This window comes from Labrus mixtus, chromosome 16, assembly GCF_963584025.1.
Source record: "Labrus mixtus chromosome 16, fLabMix1.1, whole genome shotgun sequence".
Classification (NCBI taxonomy): domain Eukaryota; kingdom Metazoa; phylum Chordata; class Actinopteri; order Labriformes; family Labridae; genus Labrus; species Labrus mixtus.
The window spans coordinates 13,533,737-13,550,203 of record NC_083627.1 but is presented as its reverse complement, the minus strand read 5'-3'; the positions used below and the strand labels follow the sequence as shown (position 1 = coordinate 13,550,203).

General features: G+C 40.5%; 1 protein-coding gene across 1 annotated transcript in view; it reads right to left on the bottom strand.

Moving 5' to 3' along the window:
- Positions 1-211: 211 nt before the first annotated feature.
- enpp2l (ectonucleotide pyrophosphatase/phosphodiesterase 2-like) overlaps positions 212-16,467 on the bottom strand; it is a 45,062-nt gene continuing 28,806 nt past the window's right edge. Inside the window, exon 25 of the mRNA XM_061060162.1 lies at positions 212-1,443. Coding sequence (XP_060916145.1) covers positions 1,273-1,443 — 171 coding nt within the window. The 3' untranslated portion in view covers positions 212-1,272. The remainder of the gene's footprint in view (positions 1,444-16,467) is intronic.

Below are 16,467 nucleotides of genomic sequence, written 5' to 3'. Positions count from 1 at the left end.
TCATCACATCATTAGTCAATATTAGACATATCTGGTTACCGAATGAACAAGTCCTTCTCTTGCATGGAAAACATTTCTTCAGAATTCCTGAACAGGCTTTTGTTACGATATTTATGGCTCCTACTTTGCATTTCTTTGTTTGTGGGTCTGTCTGCTTGATGTATTTGTGTATCATTCATGTAGTTTTCAATGAAGAGATTCACACTCTGGATAATACTGTAACTTGGAGAGATATGACATTTTAATAAGAGACATTATAAGGTTCCTGTTGGCACATTTCTACCTTTCAACATAGTTAGACTCACTGTTTCCCCCCTTTAAGTTAAGCTTAGCTAACTGCTAGTTGACGTTATAGCATCCATGTTCTCATCTAAATATCTGCAAGACAAAGAATAAGTGTATTTCCTCAAAAAACTCAAAGTAATCATCACAGAACAAAACCAGCAAATTTGCACATTTTAGCCCAAAGCTGCAAAGAGGTTACGTTGGACTGCTGTCTTTCACATTCTTGATTCTTGTTTTTTCCACGTGTTCAGGCAGACATTGGGTTAAACTCCTTTTCATAAAGCATCAGATTAATGTAGCAGCCAACGTAGGCCGCTCTCCTCTAAAATCAAGCTAAGTGTGGGAGGATCAAATGCTGTAACAATGTCAACCATCTGTAATTCAGGTTTCAAATCCTATTCAAAGGACGAATCTCAATCATTTAAACGGCTTTTCTGCTTCCTGATTGTTAAGATACCAGAGATATAATGAGAGGGTATGCACATGACTTAACAGTATGTAGGAGTCACTGCAGTTACAGCCAGTGAGTGGTAGAAAGCATGTACTGGTGTCAGGAATCAGAGGAAGTAATCAGTAAAATTACATTTTCACAGTATTTGAGCTTCCCACAATGATCATGACATCAGAGGAATGTGTTAATAATGAAAACAGAGTCTACACCGTCAAAGAGGTCAAACAAGGATATGGTGTTGTGTGCATGAGGATATACTGTTATGTTGCAGTGTTGATAAAGTCCAGTCCTGCATCGTTCCTGTGCTAGCTTATTTCTCTATTATTTGTTGTATAGTTTTCCTGTTTTAATCTCCCAAACTACAACTTGCCAAACCATCATTTAAATCAATTTTTCAAAAATGTGTGTTCCCTTTTCAACTCCACGGTTTCCGTTCTTCGTGTGCCGGCTGTCCAGTGAGCATGCAGTGAAAATGCAAAACTTCTACAAAAAGAGCTACATCCTGTATATTTGTGTGTGTTTATCTGTCTGTGTGATTAGTCGTCACTCTCGAAGGTGTGCAGCCGGGTTTTCAGGCTCAGGGTGCTGATGTAGGTGAGGTTTGTGGAGCGATAGAGGTCCAGGCCGGTCAGGATCTCCACGTCTCGGACCCGGGCGGTGTGGAGCTTCAGCAGGTCCTCCACCCACTGCGACTCGTCCTCGGCGCTCTGCAGAGACACAGAAGTAGAAATTATTGTCCCCTCTTTGCTCAATTAGACCTTCTTTACTTGTTTTTAAAGAACATGGGCTGCATACGTAGGAATACAGAGAAGTTGCACAGTTCAACAAAATAAATATTGGGCCTGATTCACAAAATGATTTTGCGGCTTTTGCACCTGTTGCATCTCTGCAGACGAGACAAAAACAAACCACTGAATTCACAAAGCACACAAAGGGGTAAATGCTACTCTGTGAACTGTGAACAGTAAACACTGGGCTCCGGTGCTTTTGACACCATTTTAATTGAGCCATCATGCATGCAGACATTAAGGGCAAGATTGGCCCTTCTCAATGAAAACTAACCTCATGGCAAAATTCGCAGTTAGGGTGAACATTTTGCTGAATTCTCCCTTTAGTGACAAATGAAAGGGCTTTCATGGCTGACATGACACTATGAAAATATTTAAAAAACATACAACCCCGCCAGGGAAATTCCCAATGTATCCCTTGATCTACACATCATAAGCACTCCACACCCTACCCACAGGGAAATACAGGAAATTACTACCATTCCATCATAGACATCAATGACGTCTACATGTTGACACATATTCAGAGCGTGCGTGCAATGGGCGTTAAATCAATGGGCATCAGAAACGCTGCCGCCAAGCTGTTCTCCTGAAAGATCTCTCCACACCCGTCCTCACGTCTTTGCACTGGTGTCCTGCTAACTTCAGAATCCAGTGTTTGTGGAAACTTTTGGATTTGTAACGTTACGTTAGTATAGCCACAGGACGAAGCCGAAGGCTTCGAGACAGAGGACTCAAGTCCAGGTCAAGTCTCAAGTCTTTAGGACTCAAGTCTCAAGTCTTTGGGGCACAAGTCCACTTCAAGTCTCAAATCTTTAAGACTCAAGTCCAAGTCAAGTCTCAAGTCTTTAGGACTCAAGTCCAAGTCAAGTCTCAAGTCTTTAGGACTCAAGTCCAAGTCAAGCCTCAAGTCCACGTCAAGTCTCAAGTCTTTAGGACTCAAGTCCAAGTCAAGTCTCAAGTCTTTAGGACTCAAGTCCAAGTCAAGCCTCAAGTCCACGTCAAGTCTCAAGTCTTTAGGACTCAAGTCCAAGTCAAGTCTCAAGTCTTTAGGACTCAAGTCCAAGTCAAGCCTCAAGTCCACGTCAAGTCTCAAGTCTTTAGGACACAAGTCCACCTCAAGTCTTAAGGACTCCAGTCCAAGTCAAGTCTCAAATCTTTAGGACTCACGTCCACGTCAAGTCTCTTATGGTTTTAATAAATAATAATAACATAAGTATGTTATAGTCAAAGCCAATTCAGCACTCACAGGCAGGTTCAGTACAACACCCTGTTTATATGAAGATATGTTGTATGTTAATGTGAGGTAAGTTTATACAGGAATTCTGCTGTTCTTTCATTGAGTTTCCTGACACAACTTCACAACGGCTCAGTTGCAACTTGTTTACAGAAGAACTTTATTGGAGTCGGTAAAGTCGGTATTATTCTACTGATGTCGGTCTCTGCCAGAAAGCACTTAAGCACATTTTCCAACAGTTCACATACTGAGTAACAAAATCCTCATTATATCATGCTTTAAATTTAGACCGATGACGTGTGCTGGCAGATAAAGGGAATACATGAAAATGTTTCCAGACCACAGCGGGCAGCACAAACTGTAAGACACAGCAAACTGCATCAGGAGAGCTGGAATGTTGGCTGGTTCTAAAAGACGACATTAAGACTTGAGTCCTGAGGAAAGAATTTGCAGGATCAACATGCAAACGCAAAACAAACACACTTATAATACCATAATAACAGTGTTTTCAACTTTGATTCAGATGTTCCCAGAAACATTTTCCAGCTCCTCCTGAGGGACTCCAAGGTATTCCCAGGCCAGGCGGGATATATAATCCCTCCAGAGAGCTCTGGGTCTACCCCCGGTCTCATCCCAGTTGGACGTGCCCCGGATACCTCAAAAGGGGGGAGCCAAGATCATAATCAGATCCCTGAACCACCTCAGCTGGCTCACTTCATGTGAAGGAGTACCAGCTCTTCTCTGAGCTCCCCTTATGTCTGAGCTCCTCCCTCTCTCTAAGGCTGAGCCCAGACACCCTCCAAAAGGAAACTCATTTCAGCCACTTGTATCTGCCATGTCATTCTTTCTACCCACTACCCAAAGCTCATGACCATGATGAAAACGAAAAGGTCTTTGGCTTTTCTTTTTCAAACTTGCCGTGCTAAAAAGTGATAATTCAAACCAACTCGAAAATAATATGGCAAAGTGAACGGCGCAGGAAAGTGCTGCTCCTTCCCTGTATGTCATTCCCCGCTCTCTCCACTGTCCTATCAAATAAAGGCTTAAAAGCCCCAAAATATCTTTAAATGGAATAGAAGTGATTTAAGTGACACAAGAGGAAGTGATACATGAAATGACCCTCTATTACAACTTAACCACAACAACAGAGTCTAAAAATAAGGTTTCTTCTTAGTCGGTTGCATCACTGGCTTTCCTTCGAAATACATTTAGATAACAATCCTCTGTATATCACTTCCACAGAAGACAGGCCCAGTTTCCAAACTTCCCCACCCCCTCTAACCTCCTGCCGTTTCCTGTCTCTCTCCAGCTGTCCAACTAATAACAACAAAAAGGCCCAAAAGTTAACCTAACAATCACTGTTGTCATACTGATGATACGAGGATATACCTGCCGTTTAGGTCAGATAACATCAGCCGCTTGAACAGTTTAAAGGAGTGAATAGCCACATTTATGTTCTGCAGCTGAATACAGGGAGGTCAGAGGTCATAGCAAGCCAATTAAAAGCAGCACATGGTATTTCATGTGCTGCTGTGATTTATTAATTCCTAGTAATTATATTTGTAACTGTTTTTTTTTTTATCCTGAGTGTTTTGTAAAGCATATGAATAAAGCTTCCCAGGAAATCTAGACTGCACTGTTCACTTCTTTCATGTGCAGCACAGTGCTGAGGTCTGTTACGTGTAATGTTCTCCTTGAATTCTTTTGGAAATCAAATAAATATGTATGAAGTTCCGAGAAGCCTTTCCAATTCTGTGTAAACACTGATGACCGCTTACACAGCAGCAGCATCAAACAGGCTGCCATGAATCCAAATACTGAGAAATATTATTTTTTTTACAATAATATTGGAAGTAAATGGTCTGGCATCCATCACGTCTCCTCCTGCTCCTCGTAAACCAGTCTTATCTCCATTAAGCAGGAACACAGAGCAGGAAACTCCACACAACTCCTGGAAACGAACATCAACATGAAAATTAATTGCTGTCATTCCCTGGAGGTTGTCTCGATAAAGATGCACGTAGACGGGGTCAAAAGTCCTGCACCTCCTGCACCCACCACTTCATTGTCTGGAAGTCATAGGTCATTTCTGTGATGGGAGATCAAAAGGAACAGCTCATGTATTTACGGAGGTCAGTCAACACGTTAAGACAATGATGATAGCCCGAAGGGGCAGATGAGCAAGAGTGTATGTCTGCAGCCCTGGATGCTCTCGCCTGGTGGCCTGAAGCTGCGCCCCTTGAGCTTCTAATTTTCAAAATAAAGCTCCGGAAATCATGCAATTGAATTGTTGCATGTGATATATTACAAACATACTAGGTGCTTATGCATATACATTCAAGACTAAATAAAAAATAAACAATTCCAGCACTCTTGTGTGCCGTATATGCACTCACACATGATCTTGTCTTCTTTTGGCGCGGTGGTATTGTTTCAATCAATGCGGGAGTTCGGAAACTGCTTCTTGACCCAGCGCACTTGCCATTGTAAATTTCTGGAGGAGTGGGGCACAGCACATGAGACGAGAGAGTGCCAGTGCTGCAGCCACACCCGTCTTCAGACGAGTGCTTCACATCAATCGTTTCTTTTCGTGTAGTGTGTCACAGTGAACGGCGATCAAGGCCACATCTGGGACGCCTCCCGACCTCCCGACAGAAAGTCGAGCATGTTGTTGTGTTTTGTGTTTGTTCACATCAGTGACATCGACCAATGGGAGCACAGAGCGGTTGAATGCAGGTGCAAAAGTCACAAAAGAAGAATGATGAAAGATGCAAACGTTAGCCGAACTCTGGAAACAACTCTTTCTTCTTTTGTTTACATTCTTCTTCCAATGTGTCGTCTTGCCCCGCCCGGGCCGTGATGATTGGTCGGGTACCACCGTGGAGTCATGTCTGTTGGTCAAGTCACGACTCTGTGCTGGCCTAATCTTACACAGTGAGCATGGTGACTTATTGATTTCTTTGTATCAAACCTGAGACTTAACTTGGGTTAGACGACTTCCTGCAGCCGCTAAAGCTGCTAAACACGAGAGACAACGATGACACCGCTAACGATACAAGCTAACATCTGAATCTGTTCTGAATAATATCGCTCTCTCTATCTCTCTCCCTGTCTCTCCGCCCCCCTCTCTCTTCTCTTTCTCATTCTCTCCCTCTCTCTCTCCCCACTTTCTCTCTCTCACTCTCTCTCCCACTCCCTCTCTCTTATCTTCCTCCGTTTCCGTCCTCTTCCTCTTATCCTCGCACTTCTCACCAGATGACCTCGGCCCGCTGAAAACAGGCGAACGCGGCGCTCTGTGGACGTGAGAGAGACGCCATTCTCCCTGTTGGAGGTTATTGTTCTATTAGATCGACTTTGAAACGACTGTTTGAAGGAGGAGGAGTTACAGATCGTTGCTTTAGACATGCACTCCAAAATTCAAATTCCCATGACCTTCATGTGATTACTTTGGGAAGGTCACCAGGTGTCAGGTGGCATCAGGTGTTTCTGTGACCTATGACTATGATGATCGTTGACGAAACTTCACACCCACAAATGCTCAAACTATACTGTTCCTCTGCACGCCACACTGAATGGAATCTAAACATGGTGGTTATCACTGGTTATCGTAGTCAGACACCACTTTCATGATGTACTTGTTAAGATTTTAAATCAATCTGGTAAGATAATCGGTTCCGAGCAGCCTCAAGTCTGGAACAACAAAGGCGATTGTCGGGGGTTAAACCTCAATTCAACCCCAAGAAGCCTGCAGTCTGAGTCAGGGTTTAAAGACAGTCAGGGTTCTGTCTAAGACACTTTTTCTGAGATGCTCACAGCAGCTCTCTAAAAGAATACGGGATCTTTGTTGTGTTTCCCGGAGAGATGCAAGTTTATCAGAGTGTTTGATTTAAGTCCTTCCAATAATTTGGACATTTATTCTTGATCGGTTTAAAAGTGTGAAGCTGAAGTTAACCCTAAGAGGTGAATTCTTCTGACCCTCTGTTAATCGTTTAATAGTAGTTTAATCTGATGTCGGGACTCTCTGTGACCGAAGGTAAACCTTTCTCCTTCCTGGGTTCTTGGATTTCTTCGACAGTCATCGATCCTTTTAGTTCATGAGCTTCTTTGTAAACAGAGGATTCCCAACAGAGAACAGAACACTCTGTCTCTGCAGCTGTGTGTTAGCGTCCTGGCAGGAAACCAGCTGACGTGTGCTGAAATGTACTTGGGCCCCGATACAGATTGGCTTGTGTGGATGCGCCCTCAAAAATCTTTTAAAGGCAAGGAAAATGTTCCAATTTGACCTGATATACTTTGTATTATGAAGTTGCATTAATGCATATTACTCATGTGTAATGGTTATTAATTTATTAAATAAAAAAACTTTTACTAAATCAATCAACCTGTTCAGATTCAAGTCCTTCTCTTTGACTTCTGATGATCCTTATTTCAGCTTAAAGGCAGGGTTGGTCATTTTCCAAAACTAGCATGATTTTGAAAGTAGAATTCCCTCAGTGCTCCGTCTACACGCCTGAAGAGATGCAAACGCTGGTCACGCAAAAAAAAAAAAAGGGATGCTCGATCGAAGCTACATCCTCACAAAACAGAGAACGGCTACTTTACTGACTTTGTGTCTTACTGTGAGTCATATTTTATTTATTTTATTTATTTATTTTTATTTGTTCCGTACATGTCAAAACAAACAACAGAAAAGGACAAAGAAAAAAACAAAAAACAATTCACACTTTATCCCATGTACGGAAAGGAGCAGGGAGAAGAATAATTCTTGTTTTGCCTGCCCCTTACTCAAAAAGCAACAAGAAATGTCTGGATGGTCTGTCCAATTACAATCAATGAATGAATATCATGCCAACATAAAACAAATCTGACAATTCAGTCTTTACTTCCTCAGAAATAAGAAGGAAAACACACTCAAAACACCCTAACTGCCACTTTCATACCGTCTGATAACTTTGTTCTTATACATTTTCTCAAACTGAAATATCTGAACACAGCCCTTCAAGTCATTATTTAAAGAATTCCACAATTTAATTCCAATGACAGATATACACTTCTGTTTTAAAGTTGTCCTCGCAAACTGATGCTTAAAATGAAATTTTCTTCTATGCTCTTCATCTTCTGAACTAAAAACAAACATCTTTTGTAAACTCTCTGGTAATACTTTACTCTTTGCTCTGAACATAACTACAAGTAACTCAACTAAATCTTTCAGTTTCAATAAACCTGATCTTGAAAACAGCCCATTGGTGTGCTCTCTATAGTGGACTTTATAAATGATTCTTACCGCTCTTTTCTGTAAAATAAATAACGGATTAATGTTTGTGACGTAAGTGTTACCCCACACTTCAACACAATAACTAAAATAAGGCAAAATAAGTGAACAATACAAAATCCGCAGTACCTTACAATCCAAGAGAAACTTTGCTTTGTTTAAAACAAAGATATTCTTGGACACTTTTTTTTTAACATGAGCTATATGTGATTTCCACGTTAACTTATCATCCATGATCACACCCAAAAAACGAAATTCAGACACTCTTTCAATATTAACTCCATCTGTAGACAACAAAATGTTTTCATCCTTTTTTTGGTTTGCAATAATCATAAACTTAGTTTTATTCAAATTTAAAGATTTAAACTTTAACTTATTTTCGTCAAACCATGCTTTTAATTTGACCATTTCATTTTCAATACTTCCTGTTAGAGTTTTTAAGTCATGTCCTGAGCAAAAAAAAATTGTATCGTCAGCAAATAAAACAAACTGCAGTAACTTAGAAACTTCACATATGTCATTAATGTACAAATTAAAGAGTTTAGGCCCCAAAACCGAGCCTTGTGGGACTCCACATTCAATATTCAAATACTCAGATGTACTACCAGAAAATTGTACATATTGCTGTCTGTTAATTAAATAGCTACTTAACCAGTTCAGAACAACTCCTCTCACACCATACATATATAATTTAAAAATTAATATTTTGTGATCTATTGTATCAAACGCTTTTTTCAGATCAATGAATACACCAATTGTATATTTTTTACTGTCTATTGCTGTAGAAATTTCTTCTGTTATTTTCATTAATGCTAAAGCTGTAGAGCGGTTCTTCCGGAATCCAAACTGACTCTCACTTAACAAATTATTTTTTTCAATAAAATTATCTAATTTTTCTGCAAACAATTTCTCAAGTACCTTTGAAAATTGTGATAATACAGACACTGGTCTGTAATTAGTAAAGCTGTGTTTGTCTCCTGTTTTAAAAAGTGGAATTACCTTCGCTATTTTCATTCTATCTGGAAAAATACCTGTACGAAAAGAAAGATTGAAAATATGGCTAAGAGGTTGAATTATACAATCGATTGTCTTTTTCACAATAATCATATCAATCCCGTCACTGTCAGTTGATGTCTTATTTTTAGATTTTGCCACAATAGATCTTATCTCACTCTCATTCACTTCTTCAAGAAACATAGACTGCAATATTTGACCTTCTCTATTCCAGCCACCTGCCATTTGACAATCATTTTGTTTTTTAATAGACTTTGCGAGATTAGGTCCAACATTTACAAAAAAAGAATTAAATTCATTAACCACTTCATTCATGTTCTCAAAAATCTCATTATTGTCGTTCTTAAAATAGCTCTGTGTACTTGTGGACACAGGATTATTTCCTAACACCTTGTTCATAATTTTCCATGTACTTTTGATGTAATTTTTGTTTTCCTGTAACACTTTATTATAATAATCTTTTTTGGCTTGTCTAATTATAAAAATCAACTTATTTTTATAAACCTTATATTGCCTTTCTGCATCCTTTGTTCGGACTTTAACAAAGTCCCTGTAAAGTTTGTTTTTCTTTTTGCATGCATTTTGCAAGCCCTTTGTAATCCATGGCTTTTTAATATAACTAACTTTTTGTTTATATTGAGTGATGGGACAATGTTTATTGTAAAGGGATAAGTATCCATTCAAAAAGGAATTATAGGAAGCATTTATCTCTTCTACATAAACACCTTCCCACTGTTCTTTGAAAAGATCATTTTGAAGTCTATGTATTGCTTCATCAGTTCTTTATCTTGCATATCTGTTACGAACTTCATTCTTCTTGCTCTTTATTTGACAGTCATTTATTGAAAACACTGGTAAATGGTCACTTATGTCATTAATTAATAGGCCACTTCTGGCATTATTTTGCACAACATTTATAAAAATATTATCGATTAATGTTGCACCTGATGATGTTATCCTACTGGGCTTGGTAATCAGTGGGTATAGCCCTCTGCTGTATAATGCATCAAGGAAATCTGATGTGGCTTTGTGTTTAGATGTAATTAGGAGATCTATCTTAAAATCCCCACAAATAATACATGTTTTTCTTTCATTTAACATATCCATTAATTCTTCCAGTTTATCTTTAAAAATGTCTATATTTGAAGCTGGTGTTCTGTACACACAACTTACAACAATATTTCTGTTCTTTTCCATTTCAATTTCCACAGTTATACACTCCATTAAATCATCAATTGCTGTTGTCATGGATTTAACTGGTTTGCATTTCAGGTCACTGTCTACAAACAAGGCCACACCCCCTCCCCTCTTATTGCTTCTGTTCATATAATGTAACTCATAACCCTCAATATGAAAATCAACACCTTTTTCTTGATTTAACCATGTCTCAGATAAGGCTATCAACTTAAATTTACCTTGAAATGAACTCAGATATTCATTGATCTTGGTGAAGCTCGCATAAAGACTTCCACAATTGAAATGTATTAACGAAAATCTATTCTTTAATTCAACATTGTCTTTGAAATCATTATCAGTATAATATTTATACGTGTCATTAATGTGATTAAACACATGACTCTCTGGGTCGACATCCGATTCACAATCATACATTTTATACTCCTGGGTTTCAGATCTGGAAAGGACTTGGCTTCCTAGTGTTTCAGTCATTTGTTCGTTTTAGAAAGATGTATGTGCCCAAAAGGAAACACATTTGTCTCTGCTTTTATGATCTGCGCATACCTTTTTAATCTTTTTCTCCTACATGCCGATCCAGAGAGTCCATTATTGTCTTTATACCACGCATCAGCTCACTCGCTGGTTTTCTCTTGCTCTTGGAGCAAGCCGTCTCCCAGCCTGCTGCCTGCAGTGTTGACTCCAAGTCCAGCTCCCCAGCTGGAATCTCCATGGTGATGCCGAACTCACGTAAACCCTCTGCCGCCACTGCAGGATTGTCAAACACCTTGAATTTCCCGTCCCTGTCAAATACTTTCAGTCTGGCTGGAAAGAGTATACGAGACTTGATCTTTCTTTCCTGAAGTTGTTTTCTCACTTGTCTGTATTTTGCTCGTTCCTCGAACACCTGAGCGGTGAAGTCTTCATCAAAATAAATCCTGTGGTCATTAATCCGAATATCCTTCTTTGCCCAGGCAGCTTGAAGCACCCTTTGCCTATCGTTAAAGTTTTGAAAACGGACTATTATTGACCTAGGACGTTCGTTATGTCCGGTATATGGTCCGGCTCGGTGTGCCCTCTCTATCTTGATGGCCTCGTTAACATCCAGTTTCTCCTGTATTATGGTTTCCACAAATGCAATCATGTTATTTCCCTCGCATTTCTCAGGCACTGAATAAATTCTTAGATTTTTTCTCCGAGCACGGCCTTCAGTTTCCTCACATTTTGCTTCCAATTGTTTCTGCAGGCGCAGACTGTGGATGAGCACTTGTGTCACGGCAATTTCACGATCCTCGTTATCCGCGATTCTTAATTCGCCTGCGTCCATTCTCACTTTCAGTTGTCCGGTGTGTTCTCTTAATTCATTTATTTCCTTCTTTAATGCTCCAAAGTTCCCAGCAGTTTCCACACGGAATTCCCTGATTTCTTTTAAAATCTCAGAAAGACCCGAGATGCCTTCCATACCTGCAACAGGTGGTGTTTTCTCCTGTGGATTGATTGCGCTTCTGTCTTTCTTTCTGACTTTGTCGCGTCGACATTTTCTTCTTTTCCCAACTGAGGAAAAATATATATTGACGAGCTTGTTTTTGTACAAAATGCCCAAAGTTCATTCAAAAAAATTCATTCAAAACAGTTCTAATTCACAGATGTTTGTGGAGCGTTAAATCTCAGCCTCTCCCAGCATGTTAGTCAGATACAGACAGAACAATCCGGGGTTTCACCGTAACGAAGACTGTCCACGTCATGTACCCGTGATTGAGCTCCTGTATGAACTGTAGCGGGCCAAAGCACACCTCTTCAAAGCGTGGCAGGGCTGAGGAACTGGACTTAAGGGTCAAATGTACTTGGGCCCCGATACAGATTGGCTTGTGTGGATGCGCCCTCAAAAATCTTTTAAAGGCAAGGAAAATGTTCCAATTTGACCTGATATACTTTGTATTATGAAGTTGCATTAATGCATATTACTCATGTGTAATGGTTATTAATTTATTAAATAAAAAACTTTTACTAAATCAATCAACCTGTTCAGATTCAAGTCCTTCTCTTTGACTTCTGATGATCCTTATTTCAGCTTAAAGGCAGGGTTGGTCATTTTCCAAAACTAGCATGATTTTGAAAGTAGAATTCCCTCAGTGCTCCGTCTACACGCCTGAAGAGATGCAAACGCTGGTCACGCAGACGCATCTCCCCTTGAAACCTGCTGCCTGCGTGCTCACTTAATCTTGAATTATCACGCCAACCTGCGAGTAAGACTTCATAAGAATACATAATACACGCCTATTTGTAAAGACGTTTAACAGACAATCCAAACAGGAAAGGTGTGATCCAAGCGATGGGACGAACATGACCGAAGGAGGGAACCAGACGGACGGGATAAACGGGACAAACGGGACAAAACCAGACGGACACGTAGGACCAGGAGAAAATGGCGAGGTCATACTGAAGAACTGCAGATTAAGTTTCGCTGTAGCTTTAGTAACAAACGTTTATAAATGTTTATAAATAATAAAACAAATTCAAGTTGATAAAATGAAAAAACAGCAGTAGAGGACAAAATGAGTATAAAGATGGTTAAATTGGAGAGATGAAAGAAGAACTTTATATAATGAGGAGTACAGGAAGAATCAGCGTTGAAGTTATTGCAAAAAGAGGGACCAGATATTTTCAAAGGAAGCCATAAAAAGAAATTGAACGCACGGTCACACTGGCAAACCGTACGGTACAGTTCATGCACGAGCACAAGCCCGGGTACATAACATGGACAGCCTTCAAACTCATCAGTAAGAGAGTGAAACATTAAGAAACGTCTGCTTGTTGGGAAACGGTTCCTAAAGTGATCCCAACAACAATAGTGACTGATTTTCTTCAATAAAACTGAATCATTGACTTCCACCCTGTTTCCAAAGAAGGAATCTGAATATCATCCCAGAGAGACACATTTGAACTCGATGTTTCTGAGTGGCATGCCTCAGCCTGCAGCAGTGAGGGCGTTTCATAAATAACGAGGATTCCCTCCTGCCGCTGACTCATTTCCTATAAACGAGGGAGTCCGCAGACTCTATTGTTATGGATACCGCTGGTTTCCAGGACAAGTTCAAAACGATTCCATAACTTCACCTACTTAAGTTTAACCTCACTGTGTGTGGCTTTTAGTCACGCTAACTTGTAGGGGAACGGAACCAGCATGGACCAGGACGCACTGCATGCACTGCCCGCTGCTACAATAAAGTGTAAATTGTTGTTTTTGTACAATGTGTAGAAAAGAAACTCAATTCTTTACTGACTTTACATCATATTACTTTGGTTTTATAAAGTTTACTGCGTTATAAGAAGATGTTCGGCCTGTTTAAGAAGCTTTTATGGATGTTTTTACACGCTCTTTCTACTCTGTGAGATAGGAGAGAGAATGGACAGTCAGGTGTGTGTGTGACTGATTGGCTTTGATTACGCTCAGGTGTGAGGAGCTTACAGACACTCTGGGTCTCCTGCGGTGTTCTGTGCTGAATCATTATCTCCCCTTAAGAGGTAGTGAGAGGATCTACCTGTGGTTTCTTGTGTAGGGTGTCAAATCGTCTCGTGTGCAGCCAGCCTGAGACAACGCTGTGCTAAATGCAGAATTCAACATTTCCTAAATACAAACTCGTACTTCAAACCAGATAGCTGGAGATCTTTTCTTCACGCAGAAACGGGAGGCTGGTTTTGAACTACTCTTACTTTGTGAAACAAAGACATAACGTTTATTTTTCTAAATGATAAATTCCCTTCAGACTTAAAGAGAGGTTAGAGTAAAAGTTTAAGTCCTGACTTTGCAGTGAAAGAACTTTGGCTTTCTACCTTTGACAAAGTGATCCAGTTTTTATATTTTATTCACCTGCAAATGTCCAAAACTGATCTCCCTCATTACAAAAAAGATCAGTGGCTGACTTTGGACTGAGGTAAAGACGATGACGTCCAAAAATGGCAACGTTTATCACTAATTCTCCACGATGAACCGGATCAGAGACCGCACTAAGGGCACGGTCACACTGGCCATCTGTACCATGCCCAGGCACGCTTCAACCTTCGGCACGGTACACTTCATGCATGAGCACAAGCACGCGGGTAAACAACACTGACAGCCTTCATTATGGAGAAATCCAGAGTTTCATGGCTGTATCTGACTAAAATGACTCAATATAAGCCACAAAGTAGCTGTCATGCTCTGTGTTGTTCTCCGATGTGCGGGCGTCCACACGGACTCACGCGCGGACTCGGCCTATTTTATTTTATTTATTTATTTATTGCTGTGTCTGATTAAAATGGCTTAAGATAAGCTGTAAAGCCAGTAAAGTAGCTGTCATGTTCTCTGTGTTGTTCTCTGATGTGCAGACACGGACTCGACTGTGCGTCTCTTTTTTTCTCTCTCTCTCTCTCTCTCACTCGTCCGCTTGTTTGTAAACTGAGCACGCTTCATAATAACATAACATAATGAACATAATAACATAATGAACATAATAACATAATGAACATAATAACATAATGAACCCCGCCAGTCCCCCATGCTGGCCAGCGGGGGAATGGCGCTGCGGGGGGGGGGGGCAATCGTGCTTGGGTACAGCACGGTACGGATGGCCAGTGTGACCGCGCCCTTAGAGGGAGTAAAGGCCCTGACACACCAAGGAGACCGCTCACCGTCGGTGCTAGTTGGACCATTGGTGAGCGGTCGTCGCCCTAGTTTTTGCGGTGTGTCCATCGCTACCCATCTGCCTTTTTTTTGTCCGATTCGACATGTTGCATCGGCGTCGGTGTGAGGAATCTCTCTGGTTGGCTGTTTGGAGGTTTCATTTATCTCCAGCTCTCGACACAGGTTCAGGAAAGCCCCTTGAGCATGCCGCTGTAGTATCCATGCTTTCACCCATTAGTGCGGTTTCTCCTTATCCGTCCGCAAAATTAAAAAACTTTTCGGACACTACTCGCTCACTCACCGGCCGCTGACAGTGACATCATTGTTGTCGCGCAACTGAAACGCGCAGCTTAACAATGGCCGAGGATCAATAACAACGGTAAATAACAGCATGATAACTCATATTATACTGAGTGTATTTTCACGAAACATTTACAAATAATAAATACTTGTAAAATATTGAATTTTACATAATGAGACAAGAAGAAGAGAAGAGCATGTACCGAACAGAGGAGTCACTATTATAATTATAATCCTCCTTTGACTCACTTCTGACTAATCCAGTCATAAGAAGGGCTCTTTCTAACGACTCAGAGAAATGTCACTATGATGCGTGTCCTTTCATTGCTCTCTGTATGTGCATGGGAGCCTTAAAAAAGTCATGTTTTGCTTTCTCTTGGCAGAGTAAAAGTGAAAACACAAACATGCTGGGAAAGCACACTGTGGCTGGATCTGAGTATTAACAACATAACCAGCTGGATCTTTAGTCTGATGGGGAAATAGATTCTGAAACTGGAACAAGGAAACTTAAGGAATTAAATTGAGCCAGGAAGGAAACAAAGGAGTTCCCCCTGGTTTCACACTCGCATGTTAAACGCTACACACTTTCCTGTTATAAAAACCAAAACCTCATGATTCACCCCGACAAGGAAACCAACTCATTTTATTTTGACATAACTCCTTTACGTGTACTGACACAATACAATCATGTTCCCCACTGTCTGCAGTCATCACAAGTTTGTTTCTTCAGATCTCCAGAAAACAACTGAATCACCCATCACAACGTGAAAACAGAGTTCTATAAATTAAAAAAAGAGCTGGGGAGGTATTCAAAGATTCACAACGCTAAATGTGCCTTTCAGAAAAAGATGTTTGCACTGAAAAAAAGTCAAACTCCCCCATGTGTGGAGGTCCACCCAGGTTCAAATCTGGCCAGTGGCTCCTTTCCCATCTGTCATTCCCCACTCTCTCTCTCCCTGATCTCTCCACTGTCCTATCTCTACAATAAAGGCCTGAAAAGCCCAAAAAGTCAAACTAATGTCAGGAATTGTTGAAAACAAACATAAACAAATGAGTCACTTTCACAGTGCCTGCGAAAGTGGCCTGTGCACTGGTAACTTAAATCCATCTTATTCTGACATGTTTACACTGAGAGGGCTCTTCTGTCTAGCAGTGTGTTTCTAAACATGTGCGATGTTTAAATTCCACCTGAAACTCCTTTTGCACATTTTAAGACGCACATAGGAAACATATAACAAAAATACTTTCTGTGACTGAAGACTGAAGCTTCAAATGATTCAAATG